The 18,088-nt window shown below is 39.7% G+C and overlaps 1 protein-coding gene across 1 annotated transcript in view; it reads right to left on the bottom strand.

Annotated features, from left to right (window-relative positions):
• Positions 1 to 2,001: 2,001 nt before the first annotated feature.
• FLT4 (fms related tyrosine kinase 4) overlaps positions 2,002 to 18,088 on the bottom strand; it is a 79,161-nt gene continuing 63,074 nt past the window's right edge. Inside the window, exons 23-28 of the mRNA XM_015411072.1 lie at positions 12,088 to 12,187; positions 11,407 to 11,512; positions 9,301 to 9,440; positions 8,210 to 8,330; positions 6,179 to 6,264; positions 2,002 to 4,199 (exon numbers count right to left, since the gene is read on the bottom strand). Coding sequence (XP_015266558.1) covers positions 3,980 to 4,199; positions 6,179 to 6,264; positions 8,210 to 8,330; positions 9,301 to 9,440; positions 11,407 to 11,512; positions 12,088 to 12,187 — 773 coding nt within the window. The 3' untranslated portion in view covers positions 2,002 to 3,979. The remainder of the gene's footprint in view (positions 4,200 to 6,178; positions 6,265 to 8,209; positions 8,331 to 9,300; positions 9,441 to 11,406; positions 11,513 to 12,087; positions 12,188 to 18,088) is intronic.

Raw genomic sequence — 18,088 nt, forward strand, 5'->3', positions numbered from 1 at the left:
TGCTGAACCCTGCTGTGCTGTCTTGGCTGGCTGCCACAGAGACCACACACTGGAAGCTTGTAAACACAGTCCAGAATCAAGGTCAGGCAGAGCCATAAGTCAAAGAGTCAGAAAGTTAATTCAAGGTTGCAAGGACAAGGAGCGGCTGCTACACACACACACATGAGCAGGTCTGAGTGAGCAAAGTTGCTGCTGCATTGAACCAGGTGCACTGAGTGCTTTTGAGCAGGTCCTTCCTTCCCTGGGGTTGAGTCTGCAGAGGCTTACAGCTCTTCCCTCTGCCTCTGCAGGAGCTGGAGTCTGGCACTCCTTCTTCGCTCCTGCATAGTCAGCCTCTGGCATGCCCTACATCTGGGGCATTCAGGAGAACTAGGCAAGGAATCTGGCCTTGGGGTGTGTTATGTCTTGAGAGACATAAGGTAAAGCATATCTCATTATGCGGATTGTAAACATGTAAATACTGACCATTGGTGTGCCTTCTGGAGGGAATAGTTTTGATTGGTGCTGAAAGGTAATTGTGATTGGACGTTATCTCTCGATTGTGATTGGTTCATACTTTTACAGTAGTGTCCTGAAAATGTATTTCTTGCATGGATTGGTTCATTGTCAGGTTGATGGTGGGGTGAAAATCATTGAATGCCTCGTGGAATGTGTCCAGGGCTTCTTTACCATATGTCCAGACAATAAAAATGCCATCAGTGTAATGCGGGTATAAGAGAGGTATGAGTGGGTGGGAGTTTAGGAAGTGTTGTTCCAAGTCAGCCATAAAGATGTTAGCATACTGTGGGACCATGCGGGTGCCCATGGCTGTACCATTGATCTGGAGATTGAGGAGGCCTGGCCTGCACTTCCAAGCTTAGGCCAGGAGCCAACAGTACCTCCAGTCTATAAATCTGCACCTCTAGAAGGAGTGTCCCCCAGGACAGGCTCACTCGGCAGATCTCAAGTAGCAAGTCCATCGACCAACAGGACCTCAGCCTTGCCTGGACTGAGCTTCACTTTATTGGTCCTTGTGAAATGAGTGCAATTGTGCAATAGTTTAGTGGATGCATTAGGTGGCCCCATGCTGTATGTGAGAAGCAGATTCTTACCTTTCTCCCACTTGCAAGTACACTGGGTATAACTACAGCAGAAACCTGTGATGAACTGTACAAAGTACAGAGGACATCACTTCTTTCAAAATGTTACTGAGCTTTCCAGAGCTGCAGTTTACAACTGATTTGATCTAGATGATATAAATATTAATGGAAACTAATTGTTTTGTAGTACAAACAAATAACAGATGCCAACAGAATACTCACTATGGTTCCAAATTGTCCCTTTATTTTGCGGGGTAAAGAAGGGGGCGGGACTTCACCACGTGACCGCCCCGCCCCCTAGAGGTTCTCTTCCGGAGCTCCGTACCTGAGAGCTCCCCCCCGACTAGAGCCCTGATCTAGATGATATAAATATTAATGGAAACTAATTGTTTTGTAGTACAAACAAATAACAGATGCCAACAGAATACTCACTATGGTTCCAAATTGTCCCTTTATTTTATTTTTTTTACTACTAGGTAATAATAGTAATGTGGAGGCATCTGGGTCTGTTGCAGCCTGATCTTTCAGTCTCATTGGAGTGGCACAAGATGAACACTGATCTGAGGAGGCTTACAGCTTAGGGGGAATGTGTGTACTTGTAGCTTTGTCCCTTTCCATTTCTGAAGCTCTCAGCTAGTCAAATTAATGTGACTCCACTGACAGAAATGAGAAAGGAAAATCTTCTGTAAAACTATATTCTTCATTGTTTGTCATCTATAAACTGCTTTGAGTTTCCAATTTTTGACAAAAACAGTAAACTTTTAAAAATATAGATATATACATACATATAGAAACAAAAGAACTTCATCCTCTCCACACAGTAAAAGAGAACTTCATTGTCTCCCACTAACTAGCTAAGTAAACCCAAAACCATTTGTGTGGATACGAAATGCCATAAAAAGGTACAAGACATTGAGTGCAGTCAAACAAGGTACAAATCAACATGGAAAAGGCATGGACAATGGCAGATACAAATGTGTAAATGCATCAAGTCCTCTTACAGAGGAAAAAATATAACCTGGGAAAGGAATGCCCAACATGGAGAAAATAAAAAGGGCCCAACCCTAACCATCAATTTTATACATGAAAGCCTGGCCCGCAAGCAGAAATCCTCTGATGTGAAGGCACCATTTAGAGGGGGACCTTCCGACACAGAGGAGAGCACAGGATTCTAAGTTCACAAGTTGATCAGAAACTAATTCATAAAGCTTTCACAGATGGTCTTGTGAAGTTCTTCATTGACAGTGACCCTCAGAACAGGAACAAGAAGGGGAAAATATGGTACAGAATGGTAAACAGCAACAACACACATGTTTAAGTTGACTCTATCAACCTGCTGCCCTGGTATACAAAAAAAGAATCCACTAAAGCGATGTTTTACAACTACAGGTAGGAGAAGAAACAGAGAGGCGTACTGTGCTAGACTGGTGACTGAGGTAGAGGGGCAAGTATGCACAGAAATTGACAGATATCTCCAAATTTCACAATCAGAATAAATAATGTAAATGAGATATATCTGCATAAATTAAGTTTGGACTATTTCTCCTGGCTGACTGCAAAATTTAGATGTTGCTACCAAGGATCAGGACATACTAATTCTTGGAAACAGAGCAGAGGTTGGTGGGGACTGGCTGGGATAATTAGATAGGTAAGTTCCCACTTAACTAGAGTGGCATCAGATTTTTCATTTCATCAGAAGGTCTTTTCTTAGTAATCATATGGGTTAGGGGTTGATTTATTTGCTTGAATATAATGATGATTCATTAAATTCTATAATGACAAGATACTATACTTTGCTGTGAGAACATGGGTGATACGTTATTATGATCCTCTAAGGCTGATAGCCAAGGAAGTGGAAATGTAGTGGTTTTTATGATGAAATTGTTTTCAGGCCATGGCTAACAGCTTGTCTGAATACCAGGGAACCAATATGAACCAACATTTTACCTTTATTGAATCTAAGCACATAAACGGGAGAAAGGTGGTCCCCTTAGCGATCTCCTTGATGGGCCAATTTCTACATGTAGGGATGGATGTCTGTGTTTAAATCAGTTGGTACAGCCCCCTACAAGACCTCTGGATTTTTCCACATTCTGCCTAAGTTGGTAGGCATTCTCTAATTCTTTGTGTAAACTGTAAAGTAGCTCTTCTACAAGCAAGTGACCATTGTGTGATCTACTACTTTATTAAGCAATCATTTGTCCTTATTTGCTATGATACAAAGCAATTCTTCTCTCACTTTCTCCCACAATTAACAATCTGGAATAAATCTGCAGGACACAATAATGCAGTAGTTATTTTGGTGCTTAACATAAATGAAACATGTACGACTGTGCAAAAATGATATATGTATAACTGTGTACGTTCAGTGGGGCAGGATTAACCTAGTGTAGAAATGCTGCAGCTCCTCTGTTTTCATTCAATTGGTTCTGCTTTCCTCTTCTGTTACTTGAGTCAAAATGAGAGCAGAAACAAACAAAGCAGCCTATCAGGAAGAAACTCAGCTAAGACATATCTATTTTTATCTGACCTGAAATAAAGCTTATTATGGCAAACTAGTTGAATAGAGGTTGAATACTGAGTGGTAGCTGCAGCTCTCAAAGCAGGCATCCACCTGGTGGCAGAACACTTTAGTTTCTTCCCAAAAATGCATACAAAGATGTCATGATAAAACTATAGCACTATCAAGGCTGTGTCTGTGCCAAATGCAAGAACTGGATCCCCTGCTGAAATGCTTGGCACCCATCTTCATATCCAAGGAGTATTGCCATCTGTTCCTCAGGCTCTCCCACTGGGTCTTCTTCTAAGATAATGGGATGTGACTCAATAGAACAAAGGCAAAGCTGCAGAAGTGGTGAAAGATGGTATCTCTGCCTGGTGTCTCCTCAATCTGTTCCTCCTTAGTATTGGTCTGAAAAGAATGAAGCATGAAGGAGAGAGGGACTGGCTCCCTCAGTGGGTGGAGTGCAGCTGCCTTCTTCAGATTGTTCTGACAGTTCCCCATATTCACTGTTGTAAAAAGTCTGACCTCTGAGCTGGGACTGATACGATGGCCGACCCCGACCCCTCAGGTCCGAATGATCCATGGTTGACTCTGCGTTTTGATTGGATCCTTTACTGCTGTTGAGGAAAACAGAGGGGAAAGGAGTCAGTGATGAGCAAGAAGTATCCTAAACAACCTCCAAGACAAGTGCCTTAGCACCAGAAAGCTGAAGACAAGGACAAATCATTAAGCTATTCATGGGGCACAACCCAGAACCATCACAGCAAGTTGTTCCTGTCTTCACTTTAAACGGGGGAGAGAAAGAGAGAGAGAGAGAGAGAGAGAGAGAGAGAGAGAGAGAGAGAGAGAGAGAGAGAGAGAGAGTCACAAAGCAAGTTATGGGGAAGAGAGAGAGATTCACAAAGCAACTTCTGTGGGCCATCCATTTCATTGAACACAGCATTGTCTTTTGGGGTATGTATTTGGAGCTGCAAACTACACATGCTATTCCTTAACAGTCTGTTAGGGTGTCTACAGATTTCTTGTGATGACGAGAATTCCCAAGCTCCCCACTTAGTGCTGCATTTCTGTTAATCCCAGTCTTGTAGCAGCAGCCTGTATACTGTCCTCATGTAACTGTGGCAGGGCACAGAGGGGAGGACATTTATGCTCCTTCCCTTGGCTTTTACAAGGGGTGTGTGTGTGGAAAGGAATGATATTGTATAGTGTGGGAAAGAGAAAGCCCGCATTTCCCCAAGACATTTACAAATTAATAAAGAAAATCATCATGAAATGCGTGGGAGCACTGATGTGATACAGTGATAGAGGGGATAATCTTGAATTTTTCCTTTTTTCTCTTTTTTGTAGTTTTGCATTTGTGTGTGCGTGTGTGTGCCCATGCCTGGAAGTCATAGTGACCTCTGGCGACTCCTTCTGGGGCACAAAGGATGCTTAGAGAAGTGGCTTGATAGCCTGCCTCTGGCCTCCCGGCCCTGGTATTCTCTGGAGGTCTCCCATCCAAATACTGCCCTGCTTAGCTTCCGAGATCTGATGGGAATGGGCTTGCCTGGGCTATCCAGGTCAGGGTGGTCGAGGGGGGATAATCTTAATGGTATTTGCCCCTTCTTAGTTTTATTTTATACAGGTACATGAGTGCTTCTTCATGATGTAAGGTTATAGCAGACAGTGATGATGATAATAGCACGATTCTGCTAAAGTTAAGCAATTTTCAATACCCATTGACTTTCATGAAGGAAATCTAATTATGTGAATTACTCTCTCACTGAAATCAACGAGACTTCAAATGGCACTATGAGAATCAAGTAACAATTTTTGAAATAAATATAAACCAGGGCACTAGGGTGGGCAGTGGCTGATGTTCCCCATCATTAGTAATACCATAGATACTATCTAAATGATTATTTTAAACATTTTCATCCTTCCCTCCTAGCATGAGGTGTCTTCCATAAGCAAACAATAAGGTATGAATTTAGGCAATCTGATAAGACTCACATGAAAACCATTAAAGCCAGTGAAAAACAAAATAGAAACTGTCAATAAACAAAACCCACAGAAAAGAAATCAAGAGTGCTACTGGCAGAGGGCAAAAACTAAAAACAGAAAATCCACTTATGCCAACGGCAGGTGCCCAACCATTTTTCACATGGCACTTCCGACAGTCCTGCTAGCTGAGAAAAGAATCACATTATTAAAATTTCACCTTATTAAATTTGTGTATTTCTATTTGAACATTGGTAAAATGCTTTATTTCCAAAAAACCCAAAGAGGCCTGTGCATTTGTTGCTTGGTTGTCTTGAAAGGCCTTTCGTTTCCTGTCCTATTTCATCACTGTGTAAGAGGCTTCCTCTTTTTGTTTCTTTGCAGGGATTCAACTGGCTCCACTCAAAAGCCATTAAGCTCAATCAACCCTTTTTGTTATAAATGTCTTCAGGAATGCTGCCGCCAGCAGCAGGTTACAGGAGGATGGATGTGCTTGCATTTCTGTGTTCACAGCACATTTACAAGAGGCTGCAGTGAGATTTGCTGCAGACAGCACTGCAGGGTATTGTATGTTACCGTGAGAGTTCATGGATATAAGAGTTAGACAATGGATTACCTGAAGGCACCTTCTTTTCTGTGTCTATTTTCTATTCTCTCAAACTCCTCAGACGCCAAGACCATCCCACTGTCCGTCTGATTGTCCTGCAAGGAAACAGAAGCAAGAAACAGTATAAGTGCCAACCTTGCTGAGCAAGCATTCTCGGGATTTCTCATCACCCTGCTAAAAGCTGAACTTGTAAATAAAGTGCAAGAATTGCAGTGGGAGAGGGGGAACTTGAAAGGGAAAAATCAGGGGGCAGGATAGGTGCTCAGCTCGCTGCCCACTGCTTCTGCCCTCCAAATGGCTCCCGGCTATTTCTAATCTTTCCTTCTCCCCAAGATCTAAAGTTAGAAGAAAAACCATTTGAAATAAAACTACCCACTCACTCACCAATTCTCCCCTACAGTTGCCTCCTCCATCTCCTGCATTTAGAATCATAAAGTTGGAAGGTACCTCCAGGGTCATCTAGTCCAACCCTCCGCACAATGCAGAAAATTCACAACTACCTCCCCCTCCACACCCACAGTGACTGCTGTTCCATGCCCAGAAGATGACAAAAAACCTCCAGGATTGCTTCCTGACCCCAAAGTGGCAATCAGCATTTCCCTGGGCATGTAAAAAAGGGTCTCAAGAACTAAGCACTGAGGCAACCCTTCCTGCCCTCCCTCTCATGATCTGCCTAAGTTCACAGAATCTGCATTGCTGTCAGATGGTCATCTAGCCTCTGCTTGAAAACCTCAAAAGAAGGAGAGCCCACCACCTCCCAAGGAAGCCTGTTCCACTGAGCTATAACTGTCAGGAAGTTCCTCCTAATGTTTAGCCAAAAACTCTTCTGATTTAATTTCAACCCATTGGTTCTGGTCCGACCTTCTGGGTCAACAGAAAACAACTCCACACCATCCTCTATATGACAGCCCTTCAAGTACTTGAAGATGGTTATCGTATCACCTCTCAGTCCAGTTATCATATCACTCCTCTCCAGGCTAAACATACCCAGCTCCTTCAACCTTTCCTCATAGAACTTGGTCTCCAGACCCCTCACCATCTTTGTTGCTCTCCTCTGGACACATTCCAGCTTGTCTATATCCTTCTTAAATTTTGGTGCCCAAAACTGAACACAATACTCTAGGTGAGGTCTAACCAGAGCAGAGTAAAGTGGTACCATCACATCTTGTGATCTGGATGCTATTTTTTGCCATGTTGAGTACCATTTCTCTTGTAAGAGAAGACTGACATCACCTTGACTATTACAGAGTTGCTAATGTGAAGCTTTGCCATTAAGTCAAGGGAAAAATGCTTTAAGCCCTCATCAGATACAACAGTGCTCATCATACAGCCAATTTCACTTTGCAGATCTCAAGCATCCTCTATATTCATCTTCCATATGGAATGAATGAAATTTGTTTCTAGTCCTGTATCTAGAATAAACAAAATGACTGACACTTTCTCTTCCACCTATAGTTTGAGCTAGAAGCAATTCCTGATTATTTATGAAAATACTCCCTCTGGAAGGGACTGGGGGCAGCATCCATCTTTCCCAGCCGTTATCTGCACCCCATCCCTCTTCAGTCTGCTGCCCATGCAGGCAGCTCACCATAACCTTGAACCCCAATAACTGCTGCTCCTGACAACTTCTTGCAGCAGAGTCCCAGCAGTTCTACAATGACAGCCAGAAATAGTAAAACTTTGGCTTCGTCTTCTCCAAGCCATTAAATAAAAGGGGTGGGTGGGATTCAAGTTCACATTTGGAAAACCAAAGTCAACCATTAATTGATTGTTAGCCATGCCAGTCATACCCAGAGGGAAAGTGGCAGCATCACATCCCCTTTCCCTCTAAACTCAGATATTCCCTGAGGAGAGTTGTTACAACGATATCATGTTTCCCAGCACAGAAACCACAATATACTGTTTATAGGAAAATGCAGTTGGAGCATACACTTGCTTGATCATCTGGGGATGAATTTGAATGGTGGTGACAGACAAATAAAGGTTGAACTGATGTTTTTAGCTTTTTTTCCTGTGGCCCCAAAGTCTTGACCAACTCACCGGATGTGCTTTATACATGGTTTGTGTCATAGGATATTCTTCAAAGGTCTTTATTCTAGATGGACACCTTATCTGATTCCCACCAGTCAAACAGCCAGGGAAGGACACACAGTTATAGTATCTGGGAGAGGAAACAAAGTGAGTACTAAATCAGAAAAGATTCCATTGCAACATATGCTTCAAATAAGATAATATGCACTTTGTGCTCTTCCTGTAAAGAGATTTAGATAGGGAAATTATGACATTACATTTTCCAGCATAGAAGCGGCACAGTCTAAAGCAGTTGTTATCCCTCTCCTTGGGATGCAATGTTGAAAGACTAGCGAGATAACCATGCATTTGTGTATAACATTCTCCTGGTGCTTCTAAAAAGCCGCCTTGGGAGGCTAATGTTGGGAACAGAAGAGTGGGGTGGGGAAAGGGGTAATTAAAGCAGCTCAAAGAGTCAGTTTTGAGAAGGAAAATGGATGCAGTGAAGGATTTTTTTTCATTAAAATGTTTTTGGAGCATATACAACACATAATTTTATGTTAAGTCTCAGTTGGTCCGTAACCTTGCAGAATAGAGCACTTGCTGGAAAGCAGAAACATGCAGCAGAAAATAAGTCTGATAATCATTTGTTGGGAACACCAATGACTCGGTTGGGTATGAAGAACGTTTCTGCCTGTGCCACTTCCGTAGCTATTGTCATTTAAGGACTCCAGTCCACAGGCAAACACTGCAGCAATTTCCTCTGATTCTTAGTGAGTGGAGTGCCCACCTTTCCAAGCCCAGGGATAAGTCTCTATCCTCCTAATGGATTTAAACCATGCATATACCATAAGATGTTAAAAAAAAAAAAGACAGCTAGGCACCAGATCTTGCTGTCTTGCACCCATAAAACTGCAGGGGAGGAGTTCCATAGAAACAGCATGTGGAAACATTTGTGGATGAGGTGTCGCACAATGAAAGTGACTATGGCTGAAAATGATGAGTTCCTCATAATCTAATCCAATTTAAATTGGTCATTCTCAGAGACATTGTTAGAAAGCTGTCTCGCTCTCTGCTAGGCTCTCTCTTGTCATGGTTTCCAGGAATCAGCAAGGACTTACCTTGCTGCTATATTGTGACAGTGCATTCTCATATCAAATTCCTCTTCATCAGAGTTCTGCTGTATGGATGAAGCCACCTGGGAGAAGCCATCATCTTCAGAGCTCTGAGAGTCATTCAGGGGGATATAGTCTTTCCCTTCCTGATGGGGATGTAAAAAAATGTTTGTGAGGAAAATTTGTTGAAAAAAAGAAAGAAAGAAAGAAAGAAAATATAATATTTATATTTCCTCTTTTCTCCATACTGACAAAACTGACAAAACATAGTTACAGAATTTCTAGAGAGTGGATACATATGGTTATGCTAAGGAATAAATAATCATGGGGTAAGCAAGTAAATCAAACCTTTTTAGCTCAGAAAATAATACAGTGCTTTGATCTCTCCACTACCTGACAAGCAAAGAGAGAAGATATGCAAAGGATGCCCTCTACTGTTATTCAGCCCATTTAGACTGTATCTACTCCATGTATTTGAATACAGCATTGTAAGTACTATGCTGGTCCTAGACTACAAGACAGGCAACTATTTGGGCCAATTTCTGATTTCAAGCTTCAGAAAGTTCTTCCCTAAGCAGTGTTACAGAGGTACTAAGGGGAAAAAACAAAACAAAAATGGGAGCAACCTCTCTGAAGAGAGACAGAAATCTTCTATAGTTGCATAATATAGGGCTGTTTTTTTTAAGCACTGCAGAAGAATCCCACAGGGCCTGCTATGTATCTCTCATGCTCTACAGAACAAATAGTGCTTCAGGCTGATGTATCTAAATGAAGAATTCCTGTCCTCAAAGAAGACTCTTTTTTAAAAAAATGCAAGTAGTTATATATTTCAGAAGATTAGAAATAGTTTTTAAAATTTCTCAGATTCATGGCATTCCTTGTGTAGGGCTCAGCTAGAATTAAATACAGGTGCTAAATTTGACTCACCTGAGAGATACTGGACATTTATTACAGAAAAAAACATGATTACAAGACAGACAACTGATTACAAGACAATGAAATCATATTTCTCTTTACAGTGTTTGCCCTGTTAGCTGGCAAATAATGAAATTATATTTCTCTTTACAGTGTTTGCCCTGTTATCATCTCCTAACCCTTGAGGTTTCATGTTATACTCCTTTTACCTTCCAAGAAACCCATCAGTAAGAAGGCTTTGAGACTGATATACATGAAGAATGTCACACAATTTCTGAGGCCTTAGTTTTGGCTTAAAGTTTTTTCTTTAGTTCCTTTCTACTTGGGGTATAGCAAAATGCAGCCAATTCATTTTCTCTCAGGATGATACTAGGACCATATTTTGCTCGCACATACAAACTGACTGATCATCATTTTGTGTCTGAATAGGAATTTCCCCCCAGGTCTGACTGGCAGTTAGTCAGAGGGATCTGACCTGCAAGAATCTGCTTGCGACACATAATGGTTTATATGTATGGGCAGATATGACAGGGAGCTGGAGCACTGAATATTCTGTCTCATAGAAACAGAATTGGAAAAAAAGTATTTTAATTCTCTCATACTTTATGTTGCTACACAACTGCAAAGGCTACAATTGTGGAAGTAAGATGTGGCTCTTCTGGTTCCCTTCTGACAGCTAACATCTGGATAGCAGATCCATGATGCAGACAGTGAGAGATGATCTCCCATATCTCTGTGGGGAAGCCCTATTTGCCCAGCATTAGTTGCCACACAACCATTTTTGTTCATCTGGAACAAGAAGTGCCAATGAAACTGCAGTGGGGTGGGGATTCCCATAACTCTCTAGTTATGGAGGTTCTCCCTTCCAAACAGCAAGGAGGGATATGCTCAGCCCCCCTCAACAAGGAGGGCCATAAATTAGATATATTAGGCCATAAAGTCTATACCTCCGGAGTCTTAGGCCTCCTTGCGGAATCCCTTAGACGCAACAGCCTTTGAAAGGCATAGCATGTACACTATGCATAGCACCCACACAAGGCCAAGTTTACATAAATGAATGTGTCCCAATGAAATCAGCATCTTGTGTTCAATTGTACCAGCATAAATTACAAGCACTGTGAAACTCAGCAATTCAATGAAGAAACAACTCTGCTGGCTCTGCTAGCTTCTGCACTGAAGTAATGAAAGGGAGCTTACATGCTGGACATTCTCCTGAAGAAGGTCCCCCAGAATCTCCACCAAATCAGAGAATGTTGGCCTCTCCTTGGGATCACCATGCCAGCAGCTTAGCATTATACGGTAACTGTACAGAAAAACAAAAAATGCTATTTCACAGCATTTTTATGGTTTGGGTGGACATGCTCGCCTTGTACCTATTATGTATACTCTTTCTATTATGTATATGTTTTTACTGTTTTGAATAAATATGTATTTTAATATTTATTTATCGGATTTATATCCCGCCCTCCCAGCCAAGGCTGGCTCAGGGCGGCTTACACAGAAAGACTAAAACACATCAATACCAATTTAAACAATCCTAAAATCATCTTAAAACATTCCAAATTATAAAGGTGCTATGAACATTAGATAACACTGGTAATAATCATGTTATTAAACCCTCAAACAACAACAAAACAATTTAAGCTTTTGCTTAACACTAAAATCAGCATCTTCATCCTATTGCTATTGATCAAATACAGAGCTGCTAATAAAACAAGCAGAAACCCCACTATTAAGGTGAATATTGTACTTGGGCACATGAAGTGTTACAGAAACATGTGAAAGCATTTGGGCTATCTTAACATGATCTTCAGAAATCTGGGGGCTTCTTGTGGATCTATATTTTTCCAGCTGGCTGTGTTCTCAACTTTGACTCACATATCTGCAGTTGCATATTCTGGGGCTCTCATCCTGGTGCCATCTTTCAGTCTCTGGCAAAATTCCTCATTGATTTGGACTCCAGGGTATGGGGAGGCACCTGAAAAGGATAACCCACAGATTGTCAGGCAATGGCATGATATGGTGCGGGGGCAGAAGAGAAGAAAGCATGGCTACGTGGGGAATAATGCCTTGATCTACAGTGCGAGAGCTCATGGAGACATTTTCTTAATATTTTTGAGACTGAATGAAGCAGCCCATTGGGAAAGGATCAATATCACAAGGACCGAAGTTCAAGGTGGCATTCAGTAGTTATGCACCATCAGTTCAGGCCTTTGTCTGTAAAACTGGTGGCATATACAATCAGAAAAGGCTATTTTTCTGTAGGATTTTTATTCCAAAGGTTAAAAACAAGAAGATGAGATCATCTCACCCATGTAAGAAAAGGCTATTTTTCTGTAGGATTTTTTTTTTAAATATTTTTTAATTATTTTTTATAATTCAAAACAATACAACACAACACATTAACAACTTACAAATAGCTATGCTATATATAAAAAAAATACAACAAAATACAACTTGAATAACTGTAATGCAACAAGTAGTTATAAATGCCCTTTAGCCTCTGGTATTAATAGAAGGCAAAGTCCAGATAGGCTTCTGGAAGTCGATATAGGCTGTTTGAAGTCTTTGTAACATAGTTGAAGAAGGAAAACCATCTCAGCATAAATTTATTTTCCACTATGTTGTTATATATTGAAAGAATGCGGTCTGCTATTTTGTCTGCAACTGCAAGATCCCAGCATTTTGATACCCATTGATTTATAGTAGGAATTTTATTTTGGTTCCACCTTTGGGCCAATAGCGTTTTAGCCGCTGTACATAAAATAGAAATTAGCTCTCTTTTTTCTATAGAAAGTGTTGGAAGCGACCAGTTACCTAATAGAAAGGTTTCAGGCGTAAATGGTAATTCTAATTCAATAATTTTTTGAAGTTCTGTGTGAATTTGGCGCCAGAATTTATTAACTTTTTGACATTCCCACCAACAGTGTATGTACGAGCCTTTCTTGCCGCATTCCTTCCAACATAGTGGAGTAAGTTTGTGCTTATAGTAAAAAAGTTTCACAGGCGTCAAGTACCATCTGGAATACAGCTTATACAATTGAAGTTTTAAAGTTAAATGCGCGGTTTTCATTTGAAACGAATTCCAGATTTTATACCAATTTTTTTCGCCTATAGGATGTGCTAAGTCTTTTTCCCATGCTGTTTGAATAGTCGTTCTTTTCTTCCATGTTCCTTCATTTAGGCTTATGTAAATGATTGAAATAGCCCCTCTAGTGTGTGCACTAGTTTTCATGATAAGCTTCTCAAATTTTGTTAGAGGGCGTAAAAGTTCAGTAGAGCGGGATATGTTGTTGTACATATGTTGTATCTGGCACATTTGCATCCAAGTAGGTTGTATCTTATATTTTGTTTGGAGTTGTTGTTGGGTTAATAATTTACCCTTAATAATGATGTCTTTTAGTCTGTATACATTGTTCTCTCTAAATGTCGCATAATCAGGATTGCGTCTTCCCGGGGGAAACCAATGCTGACCTAAAAAAGCTGCGAGTGGAGAGATTCCTGGTGAAAGGGTTGCTCTATATTTGTCCCACAGTTTTAGCGTTAGTCTTACAAATTTGTTGGGAACTTTCTTCCATTGCCTATCGTTAGAGATATTCCAAATGGCTTCCGCCATTCTATCTTGCTTCAGTGTACTACCTTCAAGTTGTGCCCAAGTTTTTTCGCAATTAGCGTCGGCATAAAAAAGCAATGCCTTTAGCTGGGCAGCCTCATAGTATTTCATTAATGAAGGTACAGCCAGCCCCCCATACATCTTTGATTTATTTAATATATACTTGCTAACTCTAGCTTTTTTTTTGTTCCATAAAAATTTGGTTAGTTTATTATCCCAGTCTTTAAAAACCTTTGAGGGGATTTCAATGGGTAGGTTCTGGAAAAGGAACAAAAATTTGGGTAATACTATAGATTTAAAGATGTCCACTTTTTCTAGTAACGACAAATTAAGTTTTGACCATTCTTCCAGTAATATTGACATTTTAGAGCTCAGCGGTTTAAAATTATAGTTAAAGAGGTCATCTAGATTAAGTGGAATATTGATGCCCAGGTGTTTCCAGCTTGAAGTTACCTGTTGAAAAGAATAAGAACGGATTATGTCTGCTAGTTCAGCTTGGGGTAGTGCTATGGGGTAAAAAGATGATTTTGAATAATTTATAGAAAATCCAGATACCTTTCCAAAATTTTGAATGTGAGTGAGTAGCGGTTGAAATGAAGATATGGGGTCTTGAATGTAAAATACCGCATCATCTGCAAAAAAACTTGTTTTGCAGCAGTTAGAAAATATGTTAATCCCTTTTATCAAGGGGTCTTCACGTATCGCATAGGCAAGAGGTTCTAAGGACAAGGCGAACAATATTGGAGAAAGCGGGCAACCCTGTCTGGTGCCCCTTTGCAGAAAAATGTCCTGTGAGTCTAAATGATTGATTGAGAATATTGTCTTAGGTTTATTATAAATTGCACTTAATGTTTGGAGAAAAGTTGGTCCAAAATTCATATACTTTAAAACTTCTAGCAAAAAATTTGGCTCCACCCTGTCGAAAGCCTTCTCGGCGTCGACAGAGAATATGGCTGATTTTATAGAATTTTGTTGACAATAGTTAATGACATTCAAGGTTTTTCTGATGTTATCAGTGATTGTGCGGCCCGGCATAAAGCCCGCCTGATCCTTGTGTATATATTTCAATATAATTGCGTTGAGTCTAGCCGCCAATATAGAAGATAAAATTTTAAAATCAGAATTCAAAAGTGAAATCGGCCTATAAGATGCCGGAAGCGTTCTATCCTTATCCGGTTTTGGGAGAACAATTACTTTTGCTTCCGTCCACGTAGGAGGAATTTGTCCTGATGTTAACACATGGTTCAGAATTTTTAAAAGATGATCCTTAGTTTGGGCTTGAAAAATTTTGTAGTACTCAATAGGAAAGCCGTCCCTGCCTGGAGCTTTATTATTTTTCATCGCTTTTATGACCTTTAACATTTCTTTTTCCGTTATAGGTTGTTCTAAGAATTCCCTATGTTCTTGTGACAATTTATTGTTATAGTTTATAGAGTTTAAATAATCTTGTATGTCTGATAGGTTTGGATTGGAAGACGTATACAGTTTCGCATAAAAATCAGCAAAAACTGATGTTATTTCTTTAGGGAGATTACGTAATTGGTGGTGACCATCTCTTATATTATAAATTGTGGAAGAAGCAATTTGTTGCGAAACTCTATGTTTTAAAATCTTTATTGATTTGGGTGTTCTTGTGATGTATTTTTGTTTCAGAAATAGAAAATGCTTTTGTAGGTGTGTTGTTTCAAGAAGATCTAGTTTTTTTCTTTCCTGTTGCAGCTTACGATAAGTCTTTTCCCCCCATGCTTTTTATGCTTAATTTCAAGTCTTTGAATTTCATTCATAATCTCATCTACCACTTTCTGTTTGTGTTTTTTATAGGAGGAGGCAAGAGAAATTATATGGCCTCGCATAGTTGCTTTGAATGCTTCCCAAATGGAGACTGGTGATGCTGAACAAGTTGCATTAAAGTCAAAATACTCTGTGATCTTGTTTTTGATGGCTTCCTTTACACCCTCATTGTGCAATAAAAAAGTGTTTAATTTCCAGTGAAAGCTATTCTCTGTCGTTTGTTGTGTATCTAGAATACCTGAGACCCAAGAATGGTCAGACAGGACGGTGGGGCCTATATCCGATTCAGTCATGTTAGCAATTAGTGTTGAAGAGGCTAAAAGGAAATCTATACGAGTATAAATTTGATGCGGTGCTGAATAGAAAGTATACTGCCTGTCCCCTGGATTTAAACTCCTCCAGACGTCAATTAATCCAAAGGAATCAAGTATCCCCTGTAGTTTAGTCTTTTTATCCGGGTGTTTTTGCTGTGTCAATGTATTATAGGTTCTGTCAATTTTGGGGTCAACAATATAATTTAAGTCAGCACCAATGATTAACTCTCCCATTTTAAAATCCATCAATTTCTTCAAGGTGTTTGCTATGAAATCAATTTGATCAGAATTCGGAGTATAAATAGATGCGATAGTTAGAGGTTTCCCATACAATTCGCCTTGTACAAACACATATCTCCCCCTAGGGTCGATAACGGTTTTCTTACACTGAAAAGGTAAATTGCTAGAGATCAAAATGGCTGTTCCCCTTGCTTTGGAGCTACCTGGAGCCTGAAAGTGTTGAGAGAACCATTTTGTTCTTGATTGACAGAAGTTTTTAAGTGGGTTTCTTGAAGGCATAAAATATTTACTTTTTGTTTTGTCCATAAATTTGACGCCCTTTTTATTTTGTCATTGAGGCCTCTGGCATTCCAAGTGGAAATGCGTATATGTTGCATGAAACTAATACTAACTTTTAACAATTAAACTACAACTCGCTAAAACGACCCCTCTATAAGAGGAGTAGTGTTCAATCTAGCTGGCCTATAAATGGGCCAGACAGTAGGAGCACGACTCTCTGTCGCTCCTAATTGAAACACTTTAAATGCTTATAAGAAATAAGAAAGTAAATTTTTAACGCTTTGTTGGGGGGGGGGAAACGTTAGGATCAATCCCATCTCCCTCCCACCTTAGGTGTTTTAAGTTTGGAGTAACTCCTTCCATAGAGAATATATTAGAAAACTTCTAAAAACATCTTGTTTACTTCAATGTTGCTACAAACAGGTTGAACAAATGTTAAAACTGTATAACAAAAGAAAGGTGTAGATAATGTATCAATATTAATGTACGTTTCACCAAAAATAGTTTGTTGACCCTAGTACTATAGTTTCTTGTACTTAAATATGCATGACGTAATTCCATCATGGCTTAGAAAGTAATTAATACAAGTAAGTCATTACAAAATGGCAGTGGTGAGGTTTGACTTATAGTTCAAGTTGAAGTAATCATTAGCTTAAAAGTTGTAACCCACACAAATACATTTATACAAGTTTGCTTTATAACTGAGATAGTGGTTCTTGTCACCTTGAATCAACTAAGCCCTCTTTAAAGTATTTTGGTTAATTTCACCTTATCAGTTAACAAAGAAATAATTACAGTTTATAAATGGTTATATCTTTAATTTGAAGGTGAATGTCTTTGCTTTAATATAAATAAAATCTTTCAACTACTTCTGATTACATCCTCCTAATATTAAATAAGTACGGTCGTGGTCACCTTGTGATTAAAGAAGAGGTTGTCTTCACCTCCAAAAAACAGATAGACCATTACCATGCAGTCCCATTTAGTTTAACCATAATGCAAATCATTTTTTAAATGAAGTATAATAAACAAGGAAAAAATGGGTTAACTACACCCTATAATATCTTAGACTAAAACATTCGTTTGCCAGTATAAAAAAATAATGAAATGGGTTTACCGCACCCTTAAAAATAATATGCTGCAACAGTATTAAACAGAGACTGATAGAGGTTAACCGCACACTTGAATACCCTATGCAATATCGTTCGTTTACCCGTAAAAATAAAAGAAAAATGGGTTAACAACACCCTTCCTGAGATACCTTATACCATAACACTCGTATATCAATATAAATAAAAAAGAAATGGGTTAACCGCACCCTTAAATATACTATGCTGCAACCATTTTAAACAAAGAAAGAACAGGGTTAACCGCACCCATAAAAACTCAATACAATAACATTCTTCTACCCGTATAAACAAAATAGAAATGGGTTAACATCATCCTTGGGCATAGTGTGCTGCAACAATTGTTAAACGTCCTAAAAAAGGACTTATAAAAGAAAATGATCGCCACGTTTTTCAAATGAGAACTGAAGGCAGTAGAGTTCCGGGGGGAATGTAACCTCCCTCCCCGGTCCATCGCTGAGCTGAAGAGTTCCAGTGGACCGGCTAGCAAAACAGCATGCTATCATGGCCGTTGA

This window comes from Gekko japonicus, unplaced genomic scaffold (genome assembly GCF_001447785.1).
Source record: "Gekko japonicus isolate JY-2015 unplaced genomic scaffold, Gekko_japonicus_V1.1 scaffold699, whole genome shotgun sequence".
Classification (NCBI taxonomy): Eukaryota; Metazoa; Chordata; class Lepidosauria; order Squamata; family Gekkonidae; genus Gekko; species Gekko japonicus.